Source organism: Armigeres subalbatus, chromosome 3 (assembly GCF_024139115.2).
Source record: "Armigeres subalbatus isolate Guangzhou_Male chromosome 3, GZ_Asu_2, whole genome shotgun sequence".
NCBI classification, from domain to species: Eukaryota; Metazoa; Arthropoda; class Insecta; order Diptera; family Culicidae; genus Armigeres; species Armigeres subalbatus.
The window spans coordinates 362,169,144-362,192,350 of NC_085141.1; the positions used below are offsets into that span (position 1 = coordinate 362,169,144).

At 40.0% G+C, this 23,207-nt stretch overlaps 1 protein-coding gene across 1 annotated transcript in view; it reads right to left on the minus strand.

The window, feature by feature from the left end:
* Window positions 1-23,207, minus strand: part of LOC134226284 (gamma-aminobutyric acid receptor alpha-like) — a 239,071-nt gene that overhangs the window by 79,651 nt on the left and 136,213 nt on the right. The window contains exons 2-4 of the mRNA XM_062706954.1: window positions 21,429-21,982; window positions 20,787-20,854; window positions 419-639 (exon numbers count right to left, since the gene is read on the minus strand). Coding sequence (XP_062562938.1) covers window positions 419-639; window positions 20,787-20,854; window positions 21,429-21,762 — 623 coding nt within the window. The 5' untranslated portion in view covers window positions 21,763-21,982. The remainder of the gene's footprint in view (window positions 1-418; window positions 640-20,786; window positions 20,855-21,428; window positions 21,983-23,207) is intronic.

Sequence of the window (23,207 nt, forward strand, 5' to 3'; positions counted from 1 at the left end):
AAACAGTATCCTTCATAGTGGTAAGGCCTCCACCGCCCGTCGAGAAAAACGAGAGCAATTCAATTTGCGGGAATGTTTTCTCTGCCACATCACTGCACGACGACTCGACTGTCAGTTGTGTCTGACTCGGAAGGGAAATGATCAATTTTCGGGATTGCTTCCAAATGAAAGTAGGCAAAAAGTTGATGAGTTTTGTGCTGATGGGTTTTGTCTTACGCGATTGAAACTTCTTTGGAATGCAAACGATTGAAAACTAGGCTTCCACTAAATTGAAAATCCGACAGAGTAACTAATTCCTTTGGTTTCTGCTTTTTGCTCTGATTAATAGCCAACCGTTTTTCTCCCGTGTCTAGCCACAGCTGGGCCACAGGTATTTCACGAGTAGCTACAGCTCGAACAAACACAAACAGACACTTACCGACTAGAGTAGAGCACTCGGCCGTCCTGGTTAATCCGCACAAACTTGTTCGGCGTGGTGATGGTATGCAGGTAGCTTTGTTTGCCGTTGTAGAAGTACGTGTCCGGTTTCCAGATCCGGCCAAGCATGGAAATGCTCAGCGCTAGGGTGTTGTACTCGCCGGTAAACGCTAACCGCCGGTCGACCCACGACTGCCGGAAGTAGCAGTCCATCGAATAGGTCTGCAACGGGAGTGAAAGTTCTTGTTTGAGAAGAGATTTATGCAATTTACTACAGTGACAATATTTTTATCGTTCGTCATAGACAAGTTGGAAGAGTATGTCATAGTTCATCTGCATCAATAAATATCTTGTTATCTGTAATTTATAGACAGACATTAGTTGATATGCTGAATTTGTCAGATAGGGTAGTTGCATTCATTATTTGTTCGTACTCATATTAAAAAAAATCTAAAACAAAGAATTGAAGCGCAAATTGCTTTGCTTACCATTTGGGACGATCCATTTACAACGTGGACAATTTTGGGGGGAAGGGCCGTATGGAAAATGTCCATGATTCATACAATTTTTTGAAAATTTATATGAGCAATTAACCACGAGGGGAGGGGGGAGGGAATCTAAAACTAACCAAAACATGTAGAATCCGAGTACCAACCTCCGGTTAGCTCTGTTTTACAAATTGAAGATCTTTCGGATGCTTGATTTGCCAAATCGCTCTGATGTTGGTTTTACTTCATAGCACCCAAATGAGTGTTATAATGGATTCTATACAAGCCATTTGAGTTGCATAATGGTCATTTAAAACACCCATTTTATTGGTATGGAAAAGAATGCTGTTTAAATGATTTTTGCAATTCCTGTTCATAATACCTGGCTTACAGCTCATTTTTGAGTATTAATGGCCTACTTTTCCAAATGGGTGCTTTAATGACCATTATGCGACTGAAATGAGTTACATAATAGTAGTTTGTGGGAAAGGGCCGTTTGGCCGACTACAAAAGGAAGGCCACTAGGCCGAAAGTTGTTTGACCGAATTTACCATTTGGCCGAACAGACCATTAGGCCGAAAGTCATTTGGCAGAAAAAGTCATTTGGCCGAATAATACATTTGGTAGAATAGGACATTTGGCCGAATAAGACAATTGGCCGAGTAGGACATTTGGCCGAATAGGATATTTGGCCGAATAAGACATTTGGCCGAATAGGACATTTGGCCGAAAAGAACATTTGGCCGAATAGAACATTTGGCCGAATAGGTCCTTTTGCCGAATAGGACATTTGACCGAACAGGTCATTAGCCCGAAAAGGTTATCTGGCCGGATAGGACTGAACATGTCATTTTTGCCGAGCAGGACATTTGGCCGAATAGGTCATTCGAAAAATGAGATATGAGGTATGAAAAATGAGACGTCTCACTTTTTCTTATTTATTACTCACTTCTTGCTGTGAAAAGTTGTAAGTGCGTAGCGAGTAGTGAAACGTCTCACTTTTCACACCTCATTTCTAACTTTTCACAATAAGAAGTGAGAAATGAGGAGTGAGGAGTAAGAAATGAGGAGTGATAAATGGGACATCTCACTTCTCATTTCTCACTTCGGACTGTGAAAAGTGAGTACTACGAAGAGAAAAGTGAGACGTCTTACTACTATTACCTCACTTCTCACTTTTCACAGTGAGCAGTGAGTAATGAGTAACGTGTTAAAAAACGAGGAGTGCGAAGTGAGACATCTCACTACTTACTTCTCATTTCTCACTGCTCACTGTGAAAAGTGAGAAGTGAGCGGTGAGACGTCTCATTTTTTAGTTTGCACTACTCACTTTTACAGTCAGAAGTGAGAAATTGGTAGTGAGAAGTGAGACGTCTCACTTCTCACTCCTCATTTCTCACTTCTCGCTGTAAAAAGTGAATAGTGCGAAGTGAGAAGTGAGACGTCTCACAACTCCACTACTCGCTTCTCACTCCTCATTTCTCACTTTTCAAATGACATGTTCGGCCAAATGTCCTATTTGGCCAATTGTCCTATTCGGCCAAATGTCCTACTAAATGTAGTGTTCCTCGTAGTTTGTGCAACAAGTTGCAAAAAGATGATTTTTTTAGCTCAAGTTGTACGTTTATCCAACGAGGGGAACGGTTTGGCACTTCATGCCATAGCTCCTATTTCCATCCCATCAAAAACAAAGCAATGAAAAGGAATTTGGTTTGTTTCTTATTTTTGTGATTTTTTTATCAGTGAGCACACGTGTCAGCAAAAATAAGCGACGAGATTGGTGCTGTATTTCTCTGTTTTGCGATAAGATGAATATATGTTCAGTGAGATGGAAAAAGGAACAGTTCCCCTATTATGTGCCAGCAAAAACACGTAGTGAAGATGAAGATTGTTTGGCTTTGTCATGATTGTCCATAAACCGGAATTGTTGTTAATAATGGAACAGGTATTATTATTTTTTATTTATTCAGACTAAGGCCGAAGTGGCCTGTGCGGTATATAAGAGTCTTCTCCATTCGGCTCGGTCCATGGCTACACGTCGCCAACCACGCAGTCTACGGAGGGTCCGCAAGTCATCTTCCACCTGATCGATCCACCTTGCCCGCTGCGCACCTCGCCTTCTTGTGCCCGTCGGATCGTTGTCGAGAACCATTTTCACCGGGTTACTGTCCGACATTCTGGCTACGTGCCCGGCCCATCGCAGTCGTCCGATTTTCGCGGTGTGAACGATGGATGGTTCTCCCAACAGCTGATGCAATTCGTGGTTCATTCGCCTCCTCCACGTACCGTCCGCCATCTGCACCCCACCATAGATGGTACGCAGCACTTTCCTTTCGAAAACTCCAAGTGCGCGTTGGTCCTCTACGAGCATCGTCCAGGTCTCGTGTCCGTAGAGGACTACCGGTCTAATTAGCGTTTTGTAGATTGTCATTTTGGTACGGCGGCGAACTCTATTCGATCGGAGCGTCTTGCGGAGTCCAAAGTACGTACGATTTCCAGCCACTATGCGTCTCCGAATTTCTCTGTTGGTGTCATTTTCGGCAGTCACCAGTGAGCCCAAGTACACAAATTCTTCTACCACCTTGATTTCGTCACCACCGATGCAAACTCGCGGTGGGTGGCTCACATTGTCTTCTCTTGAACCTCTTCCTATCATGTACTTCGTCTTCGACGTGTTGATGACTAGTCCGATCCGCTTAGCTTCCCTCTTCAGTCTGATGTAGGCTTCCTCCATCTTCTCAAAGTTACGTGCCATAATATCTATGTCGTCGGCGAAACCAAATAGCTGGACGGACTTATTGAAAATTGTACCACTCGTGTTAATCCCTGCTCTTCGTATTACACCTTCCAAAGCGATGTTGAATAGCAAACACGAAAGACCATCACCTTGCCGTAACCCTCTGCGGGTTTCGAAGGGACTCGAGAATGCCCCTGAAACTCGAACTACGCACATCACCCGATCCATCGTCGCTTTGATCAACCGTGTCAGTTTATCCGGAAAACCGTGTTCGTGCATTAGCTGCCATAGCTGGTCCCGATCGATTGTATCATATGCGGCTTTGAAGTCGATGAATAGATGATGTGTGGGCACGTTGTATTCGCGGCATTTCTGCAGTACTTGCCGAATGGCAAACACCTGGTCCGTGGTGGAGCGTTCGCCCATAAGTCCTGCCTGGTACTGCCCCACGAACTCCCTTGCAATTGGTGCTAGTCGACGGCATAAAATTTGGGAGAGTACCTTGTAGGCGGCGTTCAGCAATGTGATTGCGCGGTACTTGTTACAATCCAGCTTATCGCCCTTTTTGTAGATGGGACAAACGGCACCTTCCATCCACTCCTGCGGCAAAACTTCCTCCTCCCAAATCTTGGTAATGACCCAGTGCAGCGCTCTAGCCAGTGCCTCACCACCGTGTTTAAATAGCTCTCCTGGTAGTTGGTCAACCCCAGGGCTTTGTTGTTCTTCAGCCGGCCAATCTCCTCCTGGATTTCCTGGAGATCCGGCGCCAGTAAAATTATGTCCTGCGCGCATTATCCCAGGTCCATCACCATACCGCCATCTTCGTCTGCCACATCGCCATTCAGGTGTTCTTCGTAGTGCTGCCGCTTTGGATCACCTCACGCTCGTTCGTAAGAAGGTTCCTCTTTATGTCCTTACACATAACGGGCTGTGGCACGTGGCCCTTACGTGAACGGTTTAACTTCTCATAGAACTTTCGTGTGTTATTAGCGCGGTACAGTGGCTCCGTTTCTTCACGGTCTCGATCTTCCTGCTGGCGCTTTTTCCTCCGGAAAATCGAGTTTTGTCTGTTCCGCGCCTGTTTATATCGTGCCTCGTTCGCCCTCGTGCGGTGTTGCAGCAATCTCGCCCATGCTGCATTCTTCTCTTCCACTAACTGCTCACATTCGCCGTCATACCAGTCGTTTCTCTGATCCGGGGCACCGTGCCAAGTGCAGCGGTTGCGGTGCTACCAATGGCGGATCGAATATCTCTCCAGCCATCTTCAAGAGATGCTGCGCCTAGCTGCTCTTCCGTTGGGAGTGCCACTTCCAGCTGCTGCGCGTATTCTTGGGCTAGTCTACCGCCTTGTAGCCGCCCAATGGAACAGGTACCCAACATCAAATCCAAACGCTTGACGAGCTTTTCAAATATTACGTGCGTTAATGAGTGTAACTAATTTTCTGTGATATTTCACGGATTTTTTTGTCTCGCTAATCCATATTATCAATCGATAAAACTAGCATGTTTTAAATAATTCCAAATTTTTATTTCCGATTGACGAGCTTAACCTTATGATGATTGTAAGACAACTGTGGCAAAATCGCATATGCCATAAAACGCTTTCATCATCCTTTAAAGTAATCTTCATGTAGTCATATTTGCATGAAAACCCACAAGCATAACATGAAAGAAAAGCGCAATGAACCATGCTCAAAGTCAAAGATGTGCGGGAGTGCTAAACGTTTTCAATTTGCTTTTCACCCTTTCACCTCACCGGTTTACACTCAGGTGGGTACACAAGTCCGTCGACAAGTTACAGCGATGAAAGCGTTACCATATTTCTTAAGACAATTTTATCTCCCTCTCACTCGATAGAACATGCATAGATTGTTGGTGGTTAATATTTGCACACCACAAAAGAAGCCTATCTGCCTGGTGCTTGCTCAGCAAGGATTTCCCATTCCGCCTCCCAACGTTTTTCACCAGAAGATCCAGCCAAGTATCTTGCGTGCTGTTGTCTTTGCCGTCACAGTCTTTTGTAACAAAAGACGCGTGTAGTTGGAAAAATGTGGTGAGAATGCGAAAAATGTGTCCTCCCTCCTCATAGAAGCTATGAATCTCTCACGGTTTGAGAAAAATGAAGAATAAAAAAAAAGCAATTGCGACACGAACTGTCGGAACTGGGTTTTCCTCGTCAGCGCGTCCAAACGACAGGAAACAATCAAACGTTGTTTGAGATGCGGAACTTTGGGGTGGCTGGTGTGAACGCGAAGTGTGATGAAAGTTAGAGCAGACATGTAATAATAGACAGGTGACTTGATGCGGCTCCCTCATTCACCAAAACCTTCCTTTTTTTCTGCTGAAGCAGCTCCAAGTCAAGAGTGTCAGCCGTATCTCAAATACCGATTCCAAGGACACTTTTGGGATCAATAGGGATGAAAACGATCGGGTTGAGACTGGTTTTAGGATGGGAATATGCACTCGACGGTGGAATCGGGAGGTGGAATGGGAAGGTTTGGTAGAGCGAGAGTCATCAAAATGAATGTAAGATGTAAAGGGTAGAAGAAAATACTTTTGAAAATGATTATTGTTTGGCCACTGAAGAATGGACATTGGACAACAATGAAAAACTTTCTGTTGTTTGCTTGATAAAACAAACATTTTTTAATACTTTTTCGCCGTATCCGTAAAATGACCTATCCGTTTGTATACTTTTTCTTCCAAGACATTCTATACAATATAGGGTGCAGGGCTAGATTCGCAGTGGCTTGAACTTTCTTTAATTTTTGGAATGGAATCAACAGTTACTGACCGCCGAAGTGTCATGACGATTGCAGCTATCGAGTTATTTTAAAACAAAACAAGCCAATTTTCTGTGTGTAAGTCACAATGTTGAAAGTATTCGAGATTTTTTTCAACAATTTATCGAGTTGCGAAATAACACATGAAATTAAGCAGGCTCAGAAAAAAAGCAGACAAATTTGCTGTTTTAATTTTATTTCTGGAAGCTCTGATGAAATCGTAGTAGAAATTCAGAAGAATGTCTCATGCAAATTTTGTCGCGTAAGATCAGATGAATCATGTTTCCCTTGAAAAATTCTAAACAAATTCCTTTAGAAATCGCCTCTCCAATATCAAGGTATAGCAATTTAATTTAAGAGGAAGGCTGAATTAAAAGGCCGTCTTGCTAGCCAACCAAGGGCTTCGCCAGGTATTTTGAGTTGAAATTGCCATATTAATGTGATTGTAACTAAAACTAAAACTTTCCCGTAACACGTTAGATCACAATGACGTTGTGTGTTGCGGTGTAAGATCTACCAAACAGAGCCCTAGCTTAATCCATTTTTCTAGCTAGGGCAATAAGTTGTGGTAATTAAGGATTCATCGTATTTAGTCCCCGCTACCAACAGCAGTCTCAGAAATAAAATATAATTAATGTCACCTTGCAGACAGTTGAAAGACTCGAATTCCTCTTGTTTGAGGCTAGACTGTATGCAGCGGAAACAACTTTTCAAGCAATTACACTGGCCGGCATAATAAAGTGCCCACTAGCCGTTTTTCATACAAAATGGTCAACTTTGGAGCTCTAGATCTTGGGTTCCCGTGAACCGATTTGGCTGAAAATTTTACCAGAGCTCAGATATAACTTGAATTTTAACATATCTATGTTTCGAGCATATTGACTCACAGGGTTAAAAATTATTGCGGTAATACCAACGTGAATTTTTGGCAAAAATTGTTTTCAAATACCTCGAAAACTACATCTCTAAGTGTACAGGTATATATAGCAAACTTTTTGTATTGGCAAAATACGCGTTTTTGCTGAATATGTCATCAGTCTACAACCTATAGAATTCAAGATATTTAAAAATAAATTTTTGCCAAAAAATTCACTTTGGTAATACCGCAATAATTTTTTAACCTGTGAATCAATATGGTCGAAACTTAGATATGTTAAAATTCAAGTTATATCTGAGCTCTGGTAAAATTTTCAGCCAAATCGGTTCACGGGAACCCGAGATCTAGAGCTCCAAAGTTGACCATTTTGTATGAAAAACGGCAAGTGGGCACTTTATTATGCCGGCCTAGTTGAAAAACCTAGGTATCAGGTCATAGGCTGAATTGACTGCTGGAAAAATCGAGTTAGGGGTTTAAAAACGTACTAACTCTTCTTGAACTGGTGAACAATGGTAGTGAGAGGAACACACGGAAGTTCTTATTACTGAACAAATTCTTTTGCTTGAAATGGTCTTGTAGACAGAGCTAAATCCCGGGTTTTCATTGTTTTACTGGTGATATTCTAGAAGCAAGACAAGGATGTGGCTAGGGCTCCGATGCATGGCCAAAAACAGTATCACTGTTCTGTTTTCTCAAGAAAGGATTGATTTCCTATTGATAAGGGGCGCGCCTTCAATGGGATTGCTCTCTTTGAAGGGTCTAAATAGCGGGACCTTGTCATGGTGCTCTTGAGAAATAAAACAACAACTGTATCGAAACCGATACTGCATTGCTTATCAATAGTAATGAAGTAATTCGACATGCACTTAAACACTAAGGATACGGGTAACGCTACAATAGATCTAATAACAGGTCGCAGTGGCACACCCGAACAGGAAAAAAAAACTAAAACTAAACATTTTAAACTTAATGATCTTATGGATAAAATTTGGTAGGGAAAACAACACAAAAAACCAATAAAATAGACATAAATTGTGATGACAGGATTCCGATTCGGGATATGAAGCTTCTGGCTTCTTCGTGAGGACCGGAATCCTGAGGTTCCTACCTTTGTAAATTCATTAGATCATCCCGTGGAATTTCATAAAAATTACCCGTGAGGTTGCAGAGCTTCAGGAGGTCCGATGACGAGGCACGAGAGAACGGGAACTCCGCCCAGTGACCCTATGTGGGTACCTCATTCAAATATCATATCTAGTCGCCGCGATTCTATAGTTGTGTCGCTGCAGGAAATCATTGTTGGACTCACGCTTCCATACCAACGGCGACACCCCATACTAAGAAGGGTCAGCCGAATGGAGAAGCATGGTTGCTCATCACATTATGTGTATGGCTGATCAACGATTTTTTATTTTCAAAAAAGTGTTCCTCTAGAACGGCTAGTCACACATCTCTTATATTTTATTTTGAATAATTTTTGAAAATGTAAATATTCTGACCACCCCATTATGTTCTGACCACGAGTTATGATTTAAGATCATTCCATTTTGTAAACTCATCGTTTTGCAATCCAAAATTTGTCTATCACGATCAAAATACTTTAAAAAAAACATTATACTCTTTTCGCATTTTCTTGGTATGTACGAGTCATTCAAGAAGCAACCAAATTCCCATGTGCTTTATTCCGGTCAAATGCGAATTAAGATAAAATAAACAATTATTCGGGTTGCAAAATGGTGGGTTGACATCTAGGAAGAAGCGTCCAATATAGCTCTGGTTCCCACTAGTTCCTAGACCGCCAGCTAAGGGTTGCGTACTTCGCCTTCTGACATCAGCTAGAGCGAGAAGGTACGTCCCGAGCGTCTGTCCACCAGTAGGTGCAGCTCAAACAGCGTCTGCTGGATACCAATCCAGCGGCTGATTAACGAAATGCTGTATCGCGTCAGCTATACCTAAGGTGGCAGCCCTACCAGCGCGATGTAGGTAACGCGACCCCGTTAAAGTAGCTTATTGAAGCCTCTCAAATACCACGAAAAATAGAGATAGAAGAAAAAGAGAACGTTATTTTTGCAACCGACCCGGCAACGAAGTAAGGACTATGATTGGAAACTCGGTACCTGGAATGTCAGGACCCTAAATGAACCCGTATGATTGAGCCTTATGGCTCGAGAACCGCAGAAGGTTGGAGTGAACGTGGCCGCTATTCAAGAAGTCCAATGGCCTAGATCCGGAGAACGTGAATTCCGACCCATGGACCCCACGACCAACACTGCATTCAAGTATAACATCTATCACAATGGCGGCGGAAAAGCAGAGCACGGAGTTGGTTTCGTAGTGATGGGCAAGCAGATGAAGCAAGTGTGTTGTGTGTTGAGGATAAGGGGCCAATTCTTCAATCAACGTTTACGCACCGACAAACAATAAATCCGACGACATGGAGGACACGTTTTATGAGTGTCTTGATAAAGCCTATTGAGAGTGCCTAAAGCATGACGTGAAAATTGTTATCGGAGACGCTAACGCTTAGGTTGGTAGAGAGTAAGCATATGCGGTATTTCGAAAAATTTCGTTTCAGGTGGTTCGAAACGAAATTCCGCGGAATTTCGCGGAATTTGAGCATGGCGAAATCTGAATTATTGATTTCGTTTCGTTTCGTAAAATTACAAAAATTTCGCTAGAAAAAACTAGCTTATAACGAAATTTAACGGAATTCCGCGGAATTTCGAAACAAATTCAGACTTAAAGCATACTGTCTCGCAAGGTCGTGTGTTATCAAAAATTTTGGCTGCGCCGCTGAAACCTAATGCTGTTTTCAAAACCTAATGTTGTACAAACTTTTCTATTAATGCCTGCTAATTAATCCCATTCTGAATCGACAAATACGTATTTAGTTTTCTTCTTTAAAACGTCTTCGGTGTTTCATTAGAAATGTCCACCAGAAAATGAAAAATATCTTTAACTATTCTATCCCATTTTTTTTTCCTAAAGTGGTCCAACCTAATATTTGAGATGTTAGGCTCAGACTGTAAATATAATCAGATATGAATCAGATCAGTACAACTTTGTCAAAGAGGTCGTGGCGTGGATTCCTGAGGCCCTTGTAAAGTATTTTTTTTTTTTATTAAAGGCCAACTTCTTCACCCATCCCGTTTTTTAGACCTTTTTATGCTGTCCCGTCGTAATCTACAAAAACCTCAATTTGTCCCGTTTCTTCATTGATATTTCCAAAGAACTCCAAAACATCTTTCAAACAAATTCAATATTTTAAACAGGAATCTAAAGACAAATAGGTAAGTTAATGACAACAGGTGGCAAAAAGAGATTTTTTCAGAAAGTTTCATTTCAATGTTTTTTTTTCTGCTAATTCCGAAGGCATTAAAATTTGGCAAATTTGAACGGAAGCGGATTGAACGGAACCGGTAACTTGATAGGGAAGTTTATCCTGAGAATTAGGTCACGCCTCAATGTTAATAAAATTAACCGCTGGGACAGACATTCTAATTTCCAGATTAGGTTCATTTTCATTTTTTTTTCTTGCGAAGTAGGCAATTCTTCTTTTTCAAATCTGTTTTACCATATATTTTTCAGTCGTTTGATTCTTTTCGAAACATGAATCAAGGTTTTGAAACCTTTCTGAATAATTCTGAATATATCGAAATCAACCATAATGAAAAAATTATAAATTATTGATATATTTTGGATTTTTCAGTCTGTTAAATAGTGTCCCATTTAATGTTAAAAAAAAAGTTAATGACAAATTATGTGTTCAAATACCAGAAGCTCTGATCCTAGCATATATGTTTATAGTTGTTAAGTGTGTGAAGAACGGCAGACAGCTTTTCCCTTGAAAAAGACCGAATAAACGGGCCGAAACGTCGGGCAATGCGAATATAAACCCGTTTGAATATATTAGACTGAAAAAGCCAAAATATATCAATAAACATCCCAGTCGGATTGTAATCAATTATAAATTATAAATCCACTGAACAAAATCGAATCTAAGGTTTAGTTTCAACGAGGGACAATTTGTTCGGATTTCAGTCCTCACGTACTTTACAGATCAGGCTAGTTTACAAATCAGGAGCTTGTCTGCAAATTTCGCCAGGATTTGTTTAACTTTCCACGACGAAATTGCGCCTTTTTGGAAGCACATGAGAACAACATAAATGGACAAGATTTCCGAGGTGTAAGGCTACATGTAGTATCATTTGAATCAATTTCGATCAAAAAGGACTGTTAATTGATTGGATTTGGCATTTATTCGTATGCGCCAACTATATTGATGGAAATAATTAAAATTACATTTTATTCATGTTCTTTGCTTGTTGAGATTCTTGTTATTCTTATCCGCAGATTTTTCCTGACTTATATTCATGAAAAAGGGTTTTAGCACGAGAAATTAATAATCCCACTCTGTTCGCATTTGTCTTTTAATTTTTTTTCTTATCTCTCTAATACCCAGACAGGGTACTCTGACTATTTTTTGTTATTTTCAATTGACGATTCCCGTCAAAAATTGCTTTCGTTTTAATGTCTCAATCGATTCTTTGGCTTTTTTAAGCCTAATTTTCCCAAAGAACTCATATTTTTTAAGCCTTTAACTATTTAAAAAATTTAAATCACATGCTAAAAAAGTGCTGCAGGTGTGAACCGCCCTGAAAAATACACTCGATTTTCGTTCAAAATCGAGCAAATGTTAGGCTAATCTTTAAAAACAGCACTTTTTTATTTCTGTTTTAAATTTAAAAAATACTTAAAGGCGTCAAAAATATAGGTTCATTGGGGAAGTTGACCTCAAATAAAATAAAGAACCGATTGAGCGAATAAAAAAATGACGGGAAAATTCAACTGTTCAGAATTGGAAAAGTTTTTGATATTGGTCAGTGATAAAATCCTTAATGTATGTGTTAATGTAGAGTAGATCAAAATAAAATTTCAAAATTCCATATTTGTTTTAAAATATTTAAAAATGCGTAATTTTTTGTTTCTTCGTGTTTTTGTTCTTGCCCCTTTGAACAGTGAAATATTTGTAGTTCAGCATTTTTCCATAACTAACCTAATACAATAGAAAGTTATGGTGGTGAGTAATTCACTCTAAAAATTTTATCCAACTTCTAACACGAAGGAAATTATATCCTTTTTTACATGCTTTTGTATGAAAAAGGAATTTTTTTTTTCATACCTGGCAAACTGCAGTCGTACAAACTTTGCGATCGAATTTCTGAAACACAATCTGAAAGACATATTTTAGTGCAGTTTGGAAAGGTGCAGAGGATTCGTCTAGTGAGCAAATGTATGTTAATAACATTTCTCTATCTGCGTATACTTTCTTCGTATATTCTGGTTTTGATTTAGCTCAATGCCATAAAACCACACAGCAAATTATTTTGAAAATTCAACGACGTGTAAAACTGCAGGTTACCCCATCAATCGAATTAACATTCGATATTCAATTAAATTTGATTGAATTTTACAAGCAAGCACCGTTTTAATTTATTTCGATTTAAACGAGTAGTAAGATCGATTGAATGTTACGTTTATTTGCATGCTCCAAATATGTGCATGAAAACACATTAAAATCACAACATATTTTTATCTGTGCACGCCGATAAATGAATATGAAGTATGCTTCAGCATAATCATATTAGTCTTAAATAAAATAAGGTTTTAAATAAAATTTAAATTAGAATACAAAATGAATCCCATAATTCCTAAATTTTTATATACATACTTACTGATATAAAACTGAACTGATATAAAATTGATCAAATTCGGGAGAACCCACTCCACGATGTATTCCTTTGATAGTGGTATTACATTATCATCAATGGTGAACGGGAAAACGGTGATTTATCACAGACTGCTTCTTCTGTGACTATAATTCTATTGGTCGCAAAGCAGTTTTTTGACCTTTAGAAAATGAATTCAGAATTGTGTACATAATGTACACAAAACTCCGCGGAAAAAAAAAATCAAAATTTCGTTTCGTTTCGAAAAATTTCGAATTAAATGAACATTGATTTCGTATCGTTTCGAAGTTTCGAAAGTAAATATATATTTCGTTTCGTCTCGTTTCGAGTCAACACAAACATTTTAAATTTCGTTTCGTTTCGTTTCGTTAGGAAAAAATGTTTTATCGCATACCCTTAGTAGAGAGGACTTTTTCCGTCCCATAGTTGGTAGGGAGAGCCTTAACTCCGCTACCAATGACAACGGCCTACGGCTAATAAATTTCGCTGCTTCCAGAGCAGCTTAATTGTATCTTATACGGAACATGCAGGAGACTGTCAAAAATAAAATACTGCTCAGTTAAACTCAAAGTGTTTTACAACAAATCAGAAACATTGTCGTAGCAGCAATGAACCGAAGGGTTATTTATACTAATCTGCAACTCATCTGTTTTGTTTCTGTTATTAACATATTGAATTCCAAATCACCCAAGAAATCAGATGCGTGGCATATTGCAACGCCGCTTAAACGAAATAAAACATTGTGTGTTTCTGAAACTGAAAAGTGGTTATAATGTGACTCGATATGTTATCAATGTCTTAAATGCAATTTATTAGGAACAAACAGCTATTTGAAAGATGCTGCGCGTGCTGCTTGAGCAACGACATAGCCACGAAGCCCATGTTGATATAATATCTGTTGATTTAGATACCGACGAATCATCTCAATCTCTACGGATGTTATGAAGAGAAGTATTATTAGTAAGGGGGAAGGGCCGTATGGCAGAAGGTAACTATGCCGAAAATTGTTTGGCCTAATACACCATTTGGCCGAACAGACCATTATACCGAAAGGGTTTTCGTCGAAAGGGTCATGTACCCGAATAGGTCATTAGGCCGAATAGGCCATTTGGTAGAATAGCCGTTGGGACGAATAGCCGTTTGGCCAAATAGCTATTTGGCTAAAAAAGTCATTTGGCCGAACATGGCCGAATAGGTCATTTGGCCGAACAGGTTATTTGGCCAAATAGATCAATTGGTCGAAGAGATCGTTCGGCCGAATGTATTATTTGACGTCTCACATCTCACTTCTAATTGTGAAAAGTGAGAAATAAGAAGTTAAAAGTGATGATCGAGAAGAGAGGCCTCTTCATTTTCACTTTTCTCTTCTCACTTTACGCAGTGATAGTGAGAAATGCGGTTTGAGAAGTGAGTGGTGAGACGTCCAACTTCCCACTACTCACTCTCCACAGTGAGAAGTGAGAGATGAGGAGAGCGAAGAGAGAAGCGAGACGTCTCATTACTCACTTCTCATTTTTTACAGTTAGAAGTGAAAAATGAGAAGCTAGTAGTGAGACTTCTTACTTCTCGCTCCTCATTTGCCACTTCTTACTATAAAAAGTGAGTAGTGCAAAGTGGGTAGTGAGAAGTCTCACACTGAGAAGTGGAAAATAAGTAGTGTGAAGTGAGACGTTTCACTTTTCTCACCTTATGTATCACTCTTCAAATGACTTATTCGGACCAATGGCCTATTCGGCCCAATGGCTTATTTGGTCAAATGACCTATTCGTCCAAATAACATGTTAGGCCAAATGACCTGTTCGGACAAATGACCTGCTCGGCCAAATGACATGTTCGGTCAAATGACCTATTCAGCCAAATGATCTGTTCGGCCAAATGTCCTATTTGGCCAAATGTCCTAATCGGCCAAATTCTGCCAAATGACATTTTCTGCTAAATGACCTATTTGGTTAAATGACCTTTTCGGTCATATGACCTATTAGGCCAAATGACTTTCGGCCAGATGGGTTTCGGCCAAATGACCTATCCCCAGTTCTAACCCCACTATGTTGTTTCACGGTTTCGCACCAGTTTTACCAATACAACTGTACTTCACCTGTCAAAACCATATGGGTGGAACAGGGCGGAATAAACAAGCAGAAGGGTGCATAAATCGAAGCTGTTCGATCGTTTTTTCGGGAATTTTATATGTAGTTTAATATAAAGTTAAACCGGTACTGTTGTCTGGAATAAGTATAAAAATATCTGTGGAAAATTGTTTAAGAAGTTATCCAGAAGTTCATTGAGGATTTTCTCCGCAGTTTGTGTCCTAAATAAGGTCGGTGAATGGAATTAGTTTGGGAATTCTCCATGAAACCCTTACAGAAAATCCGATAATAATTTACAGAAAAGTGTATGTGCAAATATCTAGTATTTCTTATGAAATTTATCTTCATTCGAATTTTTTTAATGAATTCCTTATAGTTTTCTTCCAATAATCCCTTAGGATATTTGATTTAAACGAAAATATATGGGCCTTGATTATTTAAGGAGTTCTTCCAAAACAATCTTTCGAGAATTCTTCCAAAAAAATCGTTTATGCGTTTTCTCAGGATTTCCTTTGGGAATTCAGCCAGACATTCTTTCAGTAATTCTTTCTTGAATTCTTGTATGCATTCCTTGGCGATATGTTCCAGGAATTCCTAAGTGACATTTTTTAGGGATATTTTTTTCAAGGAATTCCTTCGCGATGAATTCTTTTGATAATTTTCTTAGGAATAATTTGAGTACTTTAGGAATATTTTGAGCACTTATTCTGGATGTTGCTTCTGAAGTTTGTATGGAAATTCCTGCAAGAATTCTTCCAGACAGCCCTTTTGGAATACTTTCTGAAGCTTTTTCAGGAATTCTTCCTTAATTTCCTCCAAGCAATCTTTGGAGTTCCTTCAGGAATTCGTCCGGAAGATCCATCAGAAATCTCACCGGAAGATCCTTTAGGAATTCCTCCAGATGATCTTTCAGGTATCCCTCCGAAAGCTCTTCGCTCCGGAAGTTCTTTCAGAAATTCTTCTCTGGAAGATCCTCCACGAATTTCTCTGAAAGTTCCCTCAGGAATTCACCCGGAAGTTTCTCCAGGATTTCTTCCAAGGAATTTCCGGAGGGTTTTGGAAGAACTTCCGGGTGAACCTCCGGATGAACCTCCGGAGGCATTCCTGGAGAAAATTCCGGAGGAATTCCTGGATTAACTTCCGGAGGAACTCCTGGAGTAACTTCCGAAGGAAAACCGGAAGAATTCTTGGCGGAGTTTCCTGGGGATTGTAGGAATTCTGGTCGAAGTTCTTGAGGTCTATTTGGAGTAATTTCTGTAGGATTTTCTGAACGAATTCTATGCAGAACCGAAGAAACTTTATTTGGAACTCCTGGGGAATTTTCAGGCCAAATTTTTAGAGGATTTTCCTGATGAATTTTTAGTTGAAATTTTCTTAAGTTTTGCTTGTTGGACTCTTGAAGGACTAGGAAGGAAGTCATAGAGAATTTCCAGGATCAATTTTTGGAATATTTTCAGGAGGACTTTCTTCGATGAGTTTACGGATGATCTCCAGTGGAAACTGCTTTTGGAGCATTTTTTGGAGGAATTGCAAGGATTTTCCGAAAAATAAAGTAAACCATGGAGGATTTTTATTGCAAGCTGCTGAGTGATTTCCTGAGAGAAAAAAAAACACTCTTGCTCTTATAGTAGTTCCTGTATGAATTTCCTAGATGAATTTCATACGATATTCTTGGTGAAAAAATATGCACAGGATCATAGAATACCATTCTATGCATATGTCCACTTAAAAGTAAATTTCGCTATTCGCAAAAATCAGTACTTAAACGTTTTGCCTTTCTCGTATACAAAGTATACGTAATGGCTATATGATCGCTCCAAAAATACACTTTTTATAGAAGGCCCGGAGATCCATAGTGTTATATACCGATCGACTCAGTTCGACTAACTGAGGTCAGGTCTGTGTGTATGTGTGTGTGTCTGTGCGCACCCACGTTCCAAAATGTAGCAAAAGTGTCACTTTTCGGGCCCTTATCCGACGCAGAATCGTGTCTTATTGATTCCTATTGAAAATTGGCCGGATCGGATGATGGGCTCAGGAGAAATGGCCAAAATACTTTTTTTTATAATGCATGAGAATGGCACCATCTTCGCTAGGTGGATTAATGAGGGTTTTATAAAGATATGATTAGTCGTGGACAACGCACTGTTAGTCAGGTAAGGTGATCATATGTTTCAAATCAAAGCAAACACGATGCTACGCATTCCCACAAATCCAATGACAGATGGAACTGAAAACGTTTTTTTTATCTATCTTGGGGAAGAGCCCCCAAAACGCCACCCCAATTTTCGTCGGGCCGAGTCTGTGAACTTCTTGCTTGTTTATTTGCGACTTAAATACCAAGCCACTCCAGCATACGACGTTTTCTTAACAAATAAATAGTGACTTTGCAAAAGACATTCTGCATAGGTTGTTTTTTTTTTATCATTTAAATCAGACTGTACATGTACAACACGCCCAGAGGCAAAGTAGGAAATTCAAGATAATGTACTGGTGATTGTCAAAAATAATACCAGCAGATAATTTGAAGACCCATCAGCAATGAGAATCGCACTTAGTATGGCCTCCACAAGACCACCTTATCCGCTGAAGATAGTACTAATCAGTACCGAAACGTAGGGACAAAAATGGGGCCCTCCTTAGCCGTGCGGTAAGACGCGCGGCTACAAAGCAAGACCATGCTGAGGGTGGCTGGGTTCGATTCCCGATGCCGGTCTAGACAATTTTCGGATTGGAAATTGTCTCGGCTTCCAAGGGCATAAAAGTATCATCATGTTAGCCTCATGATATACTAATGCAAAAATGGTAACTTGGCTTAGAAACCTCGCAGTTAATAACTGTGGAAGCGCTTAATGAACACTAAGCTGTGAGGCGGCTCTGTCCCAGTCAGTGTGGGGATGTAATGCCAATAAGAAGAAGAAGAAGAAGGGACAAACATAAAATCATCGTTCTGACAGAGTTCTAGACTGCACAAATGAATATACCAACAAAAACTATATTATCGCGGGTACTCTCACCACGGGGACCAACTCAAGGCGGACGCTGGAGACAAGACCTACCAGGCCTCGCCACCAGAGGTTCCCAAACTTTTTTTTCACAGGTTTGGCGCTAAGCACTGATCAAACGTTCAAAACACTAATCTGTCGGTTTAAATAGCTTTATTCACTTACTTCGTGTGTATGGGTATGCGTGTAGGTGTGTATGGGGGCCGGCCGGCACTGGTGGGACACTGGATATAGACGTTCACTGCTGCAAATGGCGTTTACTCGATGTAGAACGACGATTTTCGGTGGGATGGCTACCGGGACTCGTGTTGGCTTTCTCGTGGTCCTGAGGGGCTGTTAGCGATAGACGTCCTTCTGCCGTACTGCGTCAATTCGTAATAATGGGACGTGGCTTCCACGTGGCTATGCTTTCCTTAGCAACGGTGGGCGTGTTTCCAACCGTATGGCGTCGAAGAGGGATTCAGGGGCTCACAGTTGCTTCCACGTGACCTTCCGTTAGGGGCAGCTATCGGGTTTGACCGCAGGTCGGTATTAACCCGGATTGCGTTTTCTCGGTCAAGCTGGCGACGGTGATTGGTTAGCTTGAGAACCACGCAAATCTCCAGTCGACACTTAATGGATCCTATTGGGAAATATGGGGAGGTATGAGGGTGCTGTAATGCCACTGGGTTGTTTTTCAGGTTATTTTACCTGACTTGCTAGAGTATCCTTTGACGAAACTTTCCACTTTATTTAGGATAATAATCAAATAGCTTTTGCACTTGTACAATGTCACTGCAACTATTGAAATGAACTGGCACTTCTTCCAAACTTTTATTAATTTGGAGCTTTGACTTTAGGCGACTGAATAGTTCACTGTCCTAAGCAGTGTTGGGAAATGTACAGTAAAACACTGTGATTATGCGAATGTTTACATTTTATCCGGTCAAATTTCACGCACCGCACAAACCGAAACAGTTTTCAAAAAAATGTACGCCTCATTGTGACATTTTTTTGCTGATGAGGCAAACTGTTTGTTTGCTGCTGCCTGCGGCTGCGTGAGAGTCGGTCAGCATTTGCATGAGATTTCTTGTTTCGGTTCGAGCGCAGCGCAAACAGAACAGAATCGAGTCAAATTGCCTGTGGCGCAAAGCATAGAAAGAATGCTAGCCGTTGGTACTAATTCATCAGTTCTAGCCTCTAAAATGAGCAAGGAGTAATAAAATAATCATTTACCACCAAAAACGGTCATACGTCGTGAAATGAGCGTACAGAAACATTAATTGTGGGGAGAGAAAATAATAAGATCATGTGCTGACTGTCGTCTGCTTGGTCGTGGCTGCTGCTGCGGCTGCCGTGGTTTTGTTTTTCTTTGACTGCGTGGCAGAACGAATGATAAAAAGAAATGTCAACCGTTCCCGTCCCTGGTCCTAAGTGGAAAGAAGTAGCTCGAGCCTCGTTCAGTTCTAGCTAACCCATAATTACACATTATGTTACAAACAAACTAACTCCTAAATGCAGTCGATGTAGTAGCGTGGCTCAGTGACCGCGCTCATTGCTATTTTGTTGATGGTTTTTGTCTAGGTTCGAATGTCGTTGATATCATACAATTTTTGAAATTGCTTTCCGAAAATTTTCGCGAAAAGTGTGTGAGACGTAAAAATTATGAAACGAAAAGAAATTCATCAAGTAGACACGATTTTCGTTCATCAAGTAGACACGAGGTTCGATCTAGAGAAAATAAGCCACTACAACGGCATTACTAGAAATATAGATTATGGCTATTATTATGGCTGGCGTAAAAATCTGGATAGTAACCATTTTGCGCTGTGTAATCCATCCATGCTTCCATCAAGAAGCAACTGATCAGAGTAGCGAGTTACATATGTAGCAAACTATCGCCTCATCAACAAAAACAGCGTACATTTGGAAAATTAAATAATAAACTTTTCAGCAGCCTCTTAAATTTTGTTTTCCACAACATGTTGATTCACAAAGCATACGGTCTACCACCTCTTCGAACCAAAATAACAACTTCAACAGCTATGCGAAACCACAATCGTTCCAAGCTGAACTACCCAAACAGGTGGTGAGGTGCAGCCGCGGTTTATTGTGGTTTCGTTGGGGACTATGACTTTACTAGGCTTTTTGGCACGGCTACCAAAGGACGGATGGAAGTGATGGATTCCCCGATTCTTTTCATGTGGTTTGATTTCACCAACCTTCCCAACTACTCATGCTTACGGCGGTACACTGTTGGCAACAACTGACTATGGCTGACAGCCCTACAGCTAGAGAAAGCAATAATCATCTTCGGTCCGACTCATATTGTGTGTGAAGAGCTGCGAGCTTCATGTAATAAATATGGGGGTGCTTGAGCGAGGATGATGAAATGAAAAACTTGCTGCAGGAGAAAAAGTTCGGCAGAGAACTTCTCCTACCTTTTCGCTTCAGCAGAACAATAATGGTGCGGTGGTGGTACCTGTGGTTCGTTGAAGGTTGTTTTGCGTGAACTGCGATTCAACCCCAAATAGCTTATTGAATACTTGGTAGCAACTTTTCCGGTAGTTTTGTCTGAAATGTTTCACGAAGCTTTGCTTCGCAAATTTCATTGTGACAGCTGAAATATGAGAAAAGTACTTCTAAGTTATGCTGTTACTTACCATGTCTACCTCTGAGATGGGTCCCATGCTCCGTACCATGATGTCGACCTCTATCACTGCGGGTGATCCTGTTATCATATTAAATGAGATAATAGAGAGAAGGTGGAAGACGTTGAAGTGGGATTTATCGTTTAACTTGAATCGGAGAATTGGAAGAAAATACGAATTGGATATCAATTTCTAATGTAAGCGTATGCAATATATCACTTAATACTAGAATTGATAAGTTGCTTCATTTCTTCTAAACTTTGAAAACTGATCGCTTTTTTATTTAATTTACAGACGCACTGGACTTGGTTAAATCTAAACAAAGAAAAAGTTTTATATGAAGTTTCCAATCAGCTGTGCTGCTTTTACTGAGATCTTATGTAAGATTTGACTAACGGCGTCATTTAGTTTGAACTCTCACATCTTTTTATACAAATCTTTAGCTTGAATATCCTTTTAGTAGAACTAACATACTAAAGTTGTATCTCTGAATTGTATTACACTTTTATTTGAATAGATTTAGTATGCTTTTTTGCTGGAAATATGACGTTTAGTGCTTTACTATTTTCTGGTAATTGTTTTCGTTCATATTAAACACCGAAAAGCCCATGACAGTAAATCTCCATTCCCATTTCTTACTATCACCCGACTTACCGCCAAAATCCGGCCGTATGCTGTTGTCGTAGCCGCGCAATAAATTATCCAATAATTCGGAAATGTTTCCATGATTGTTCCGCTGCGTCAGCCGGATGGCACCGTCGACGGCAACCGTGGTAGGACCCGGAGCGGTGGCCCAGAAGAACGATGTTCCAATCCCGAACACGGCACTGCTGAAGGAACTGAAGATGATTCGGTTGATGGCAATGAATAAATTTGCTTTCATTAAGCCTGTCGTTGTGGTGCTGCTGCTACTGCAGCTTCCGCTGCCAATACTGCATGGCCACCATTTGACTAGGGCTGGTAGCGGTACCGTCGTCGATGGGGCCATGTTTGATCGAAACTTTGTAGGGCTAGGACGAGAAACACTTGAACGGAGGTTCCTTAAGGGCGCTCCGTTTTTTTTTTGTTCTAGGTTACGTTTATGCAGCGCCTGTCAGCCTGACGGCTCAGCGGTTGAGAATGTGGTCAGGGTCGATGAGTCGTCATTAGTTGTAACTGAGATGAAAATAAAGCTGATGTGATCACTTTTATCTTCATCCAATAATAGCCTGTAAGATAAAGGAAATGCAAATTAGTTATAGTGCAGCAATGCTGCGGCTGAATTTCAATTAGTTCAAGGTTTTATGTGCTGACGATTACATCGTATAATAACACAGCCAGATCTTCAGAATTTGCGGCCAATTATTTTTATCTAGGGCAATGCGATACCGAATAATTGTAGATATTCCAAATCAATTTGTTTCAAAGCTTAGTACCTTCATTTTCGTATTTATCCCAAACTAATTTCCATATGTACGTTGCCCAAAGCATGGGAGAATTTATTCGAAAGTTTTATTAAAGGCAACCTCAATTCTTCGTACTCAAGTAGTTCGTAGTTTCGTGACAAAACGATCTAGCGTACCAGGGTCGTGGGTTCGAGCCCTATCGAAGAATGGTGATTGTTGCAACAAATTTTTCGAAATATATTTTCGGCATACTGTACATATCACTTTGAGTATTCAAATATAACATAAAATTTTACGACGCATATTTATTAAGTGTAAAATAGATTTGTGATCAGTGCTGTCATGGCAAATCATGAGCTGGTTACTCATAAATTTAAAAATTTGCGCCCCTTGGAAAATTCGCCCATTAAAATTTATTGATTTGAAAATTGTGCCCCATGCTTACATGTGATTAAATTCAATTTAATACTTATTCTAGATCAAACAAAAAACATAATACCGCCAGTGTAACACCAGATATTAGTTTGATGCGTCATATACATCTGCATAAACAAGAATTCATATGGAAAGTTTTGATGCTTTGGGTTTGAAATTAAATTAAATTGGCATATTAGAATGAAAGTGAAATTCTAATGAGATAGGAACTTCAAAATATACACTGTGATGGAACGGAACTCCTATGGTAATCAGAATACCAAAGAAGTTTCGCTTTCTAAACTCATTGAATGTAATGCATCGTATTAGGATTTTTACAGGTTTATGTGCCGACTCCTTTTAAAAACAATTATGTTGATGAGTAAAACAATGATCGAAATTTAAACTGTACTTTCTGTAGAATATTTGATTAATTTATTCTTGATTACTCCGCCCTCTGTCCAAGTCAAGTTTTTATTGTCTATATAAATCGCCTCCATTTAATACCAATGCATTTTTATCTAAAATATAACGGATTATAGAGTTCAAGTTTATCATATCCCGCTATTTTGAATATCTCTTAATTTCTAACTTAACAATTAACATCGTCTCAAAGCTTGTTGGATCAATTTTG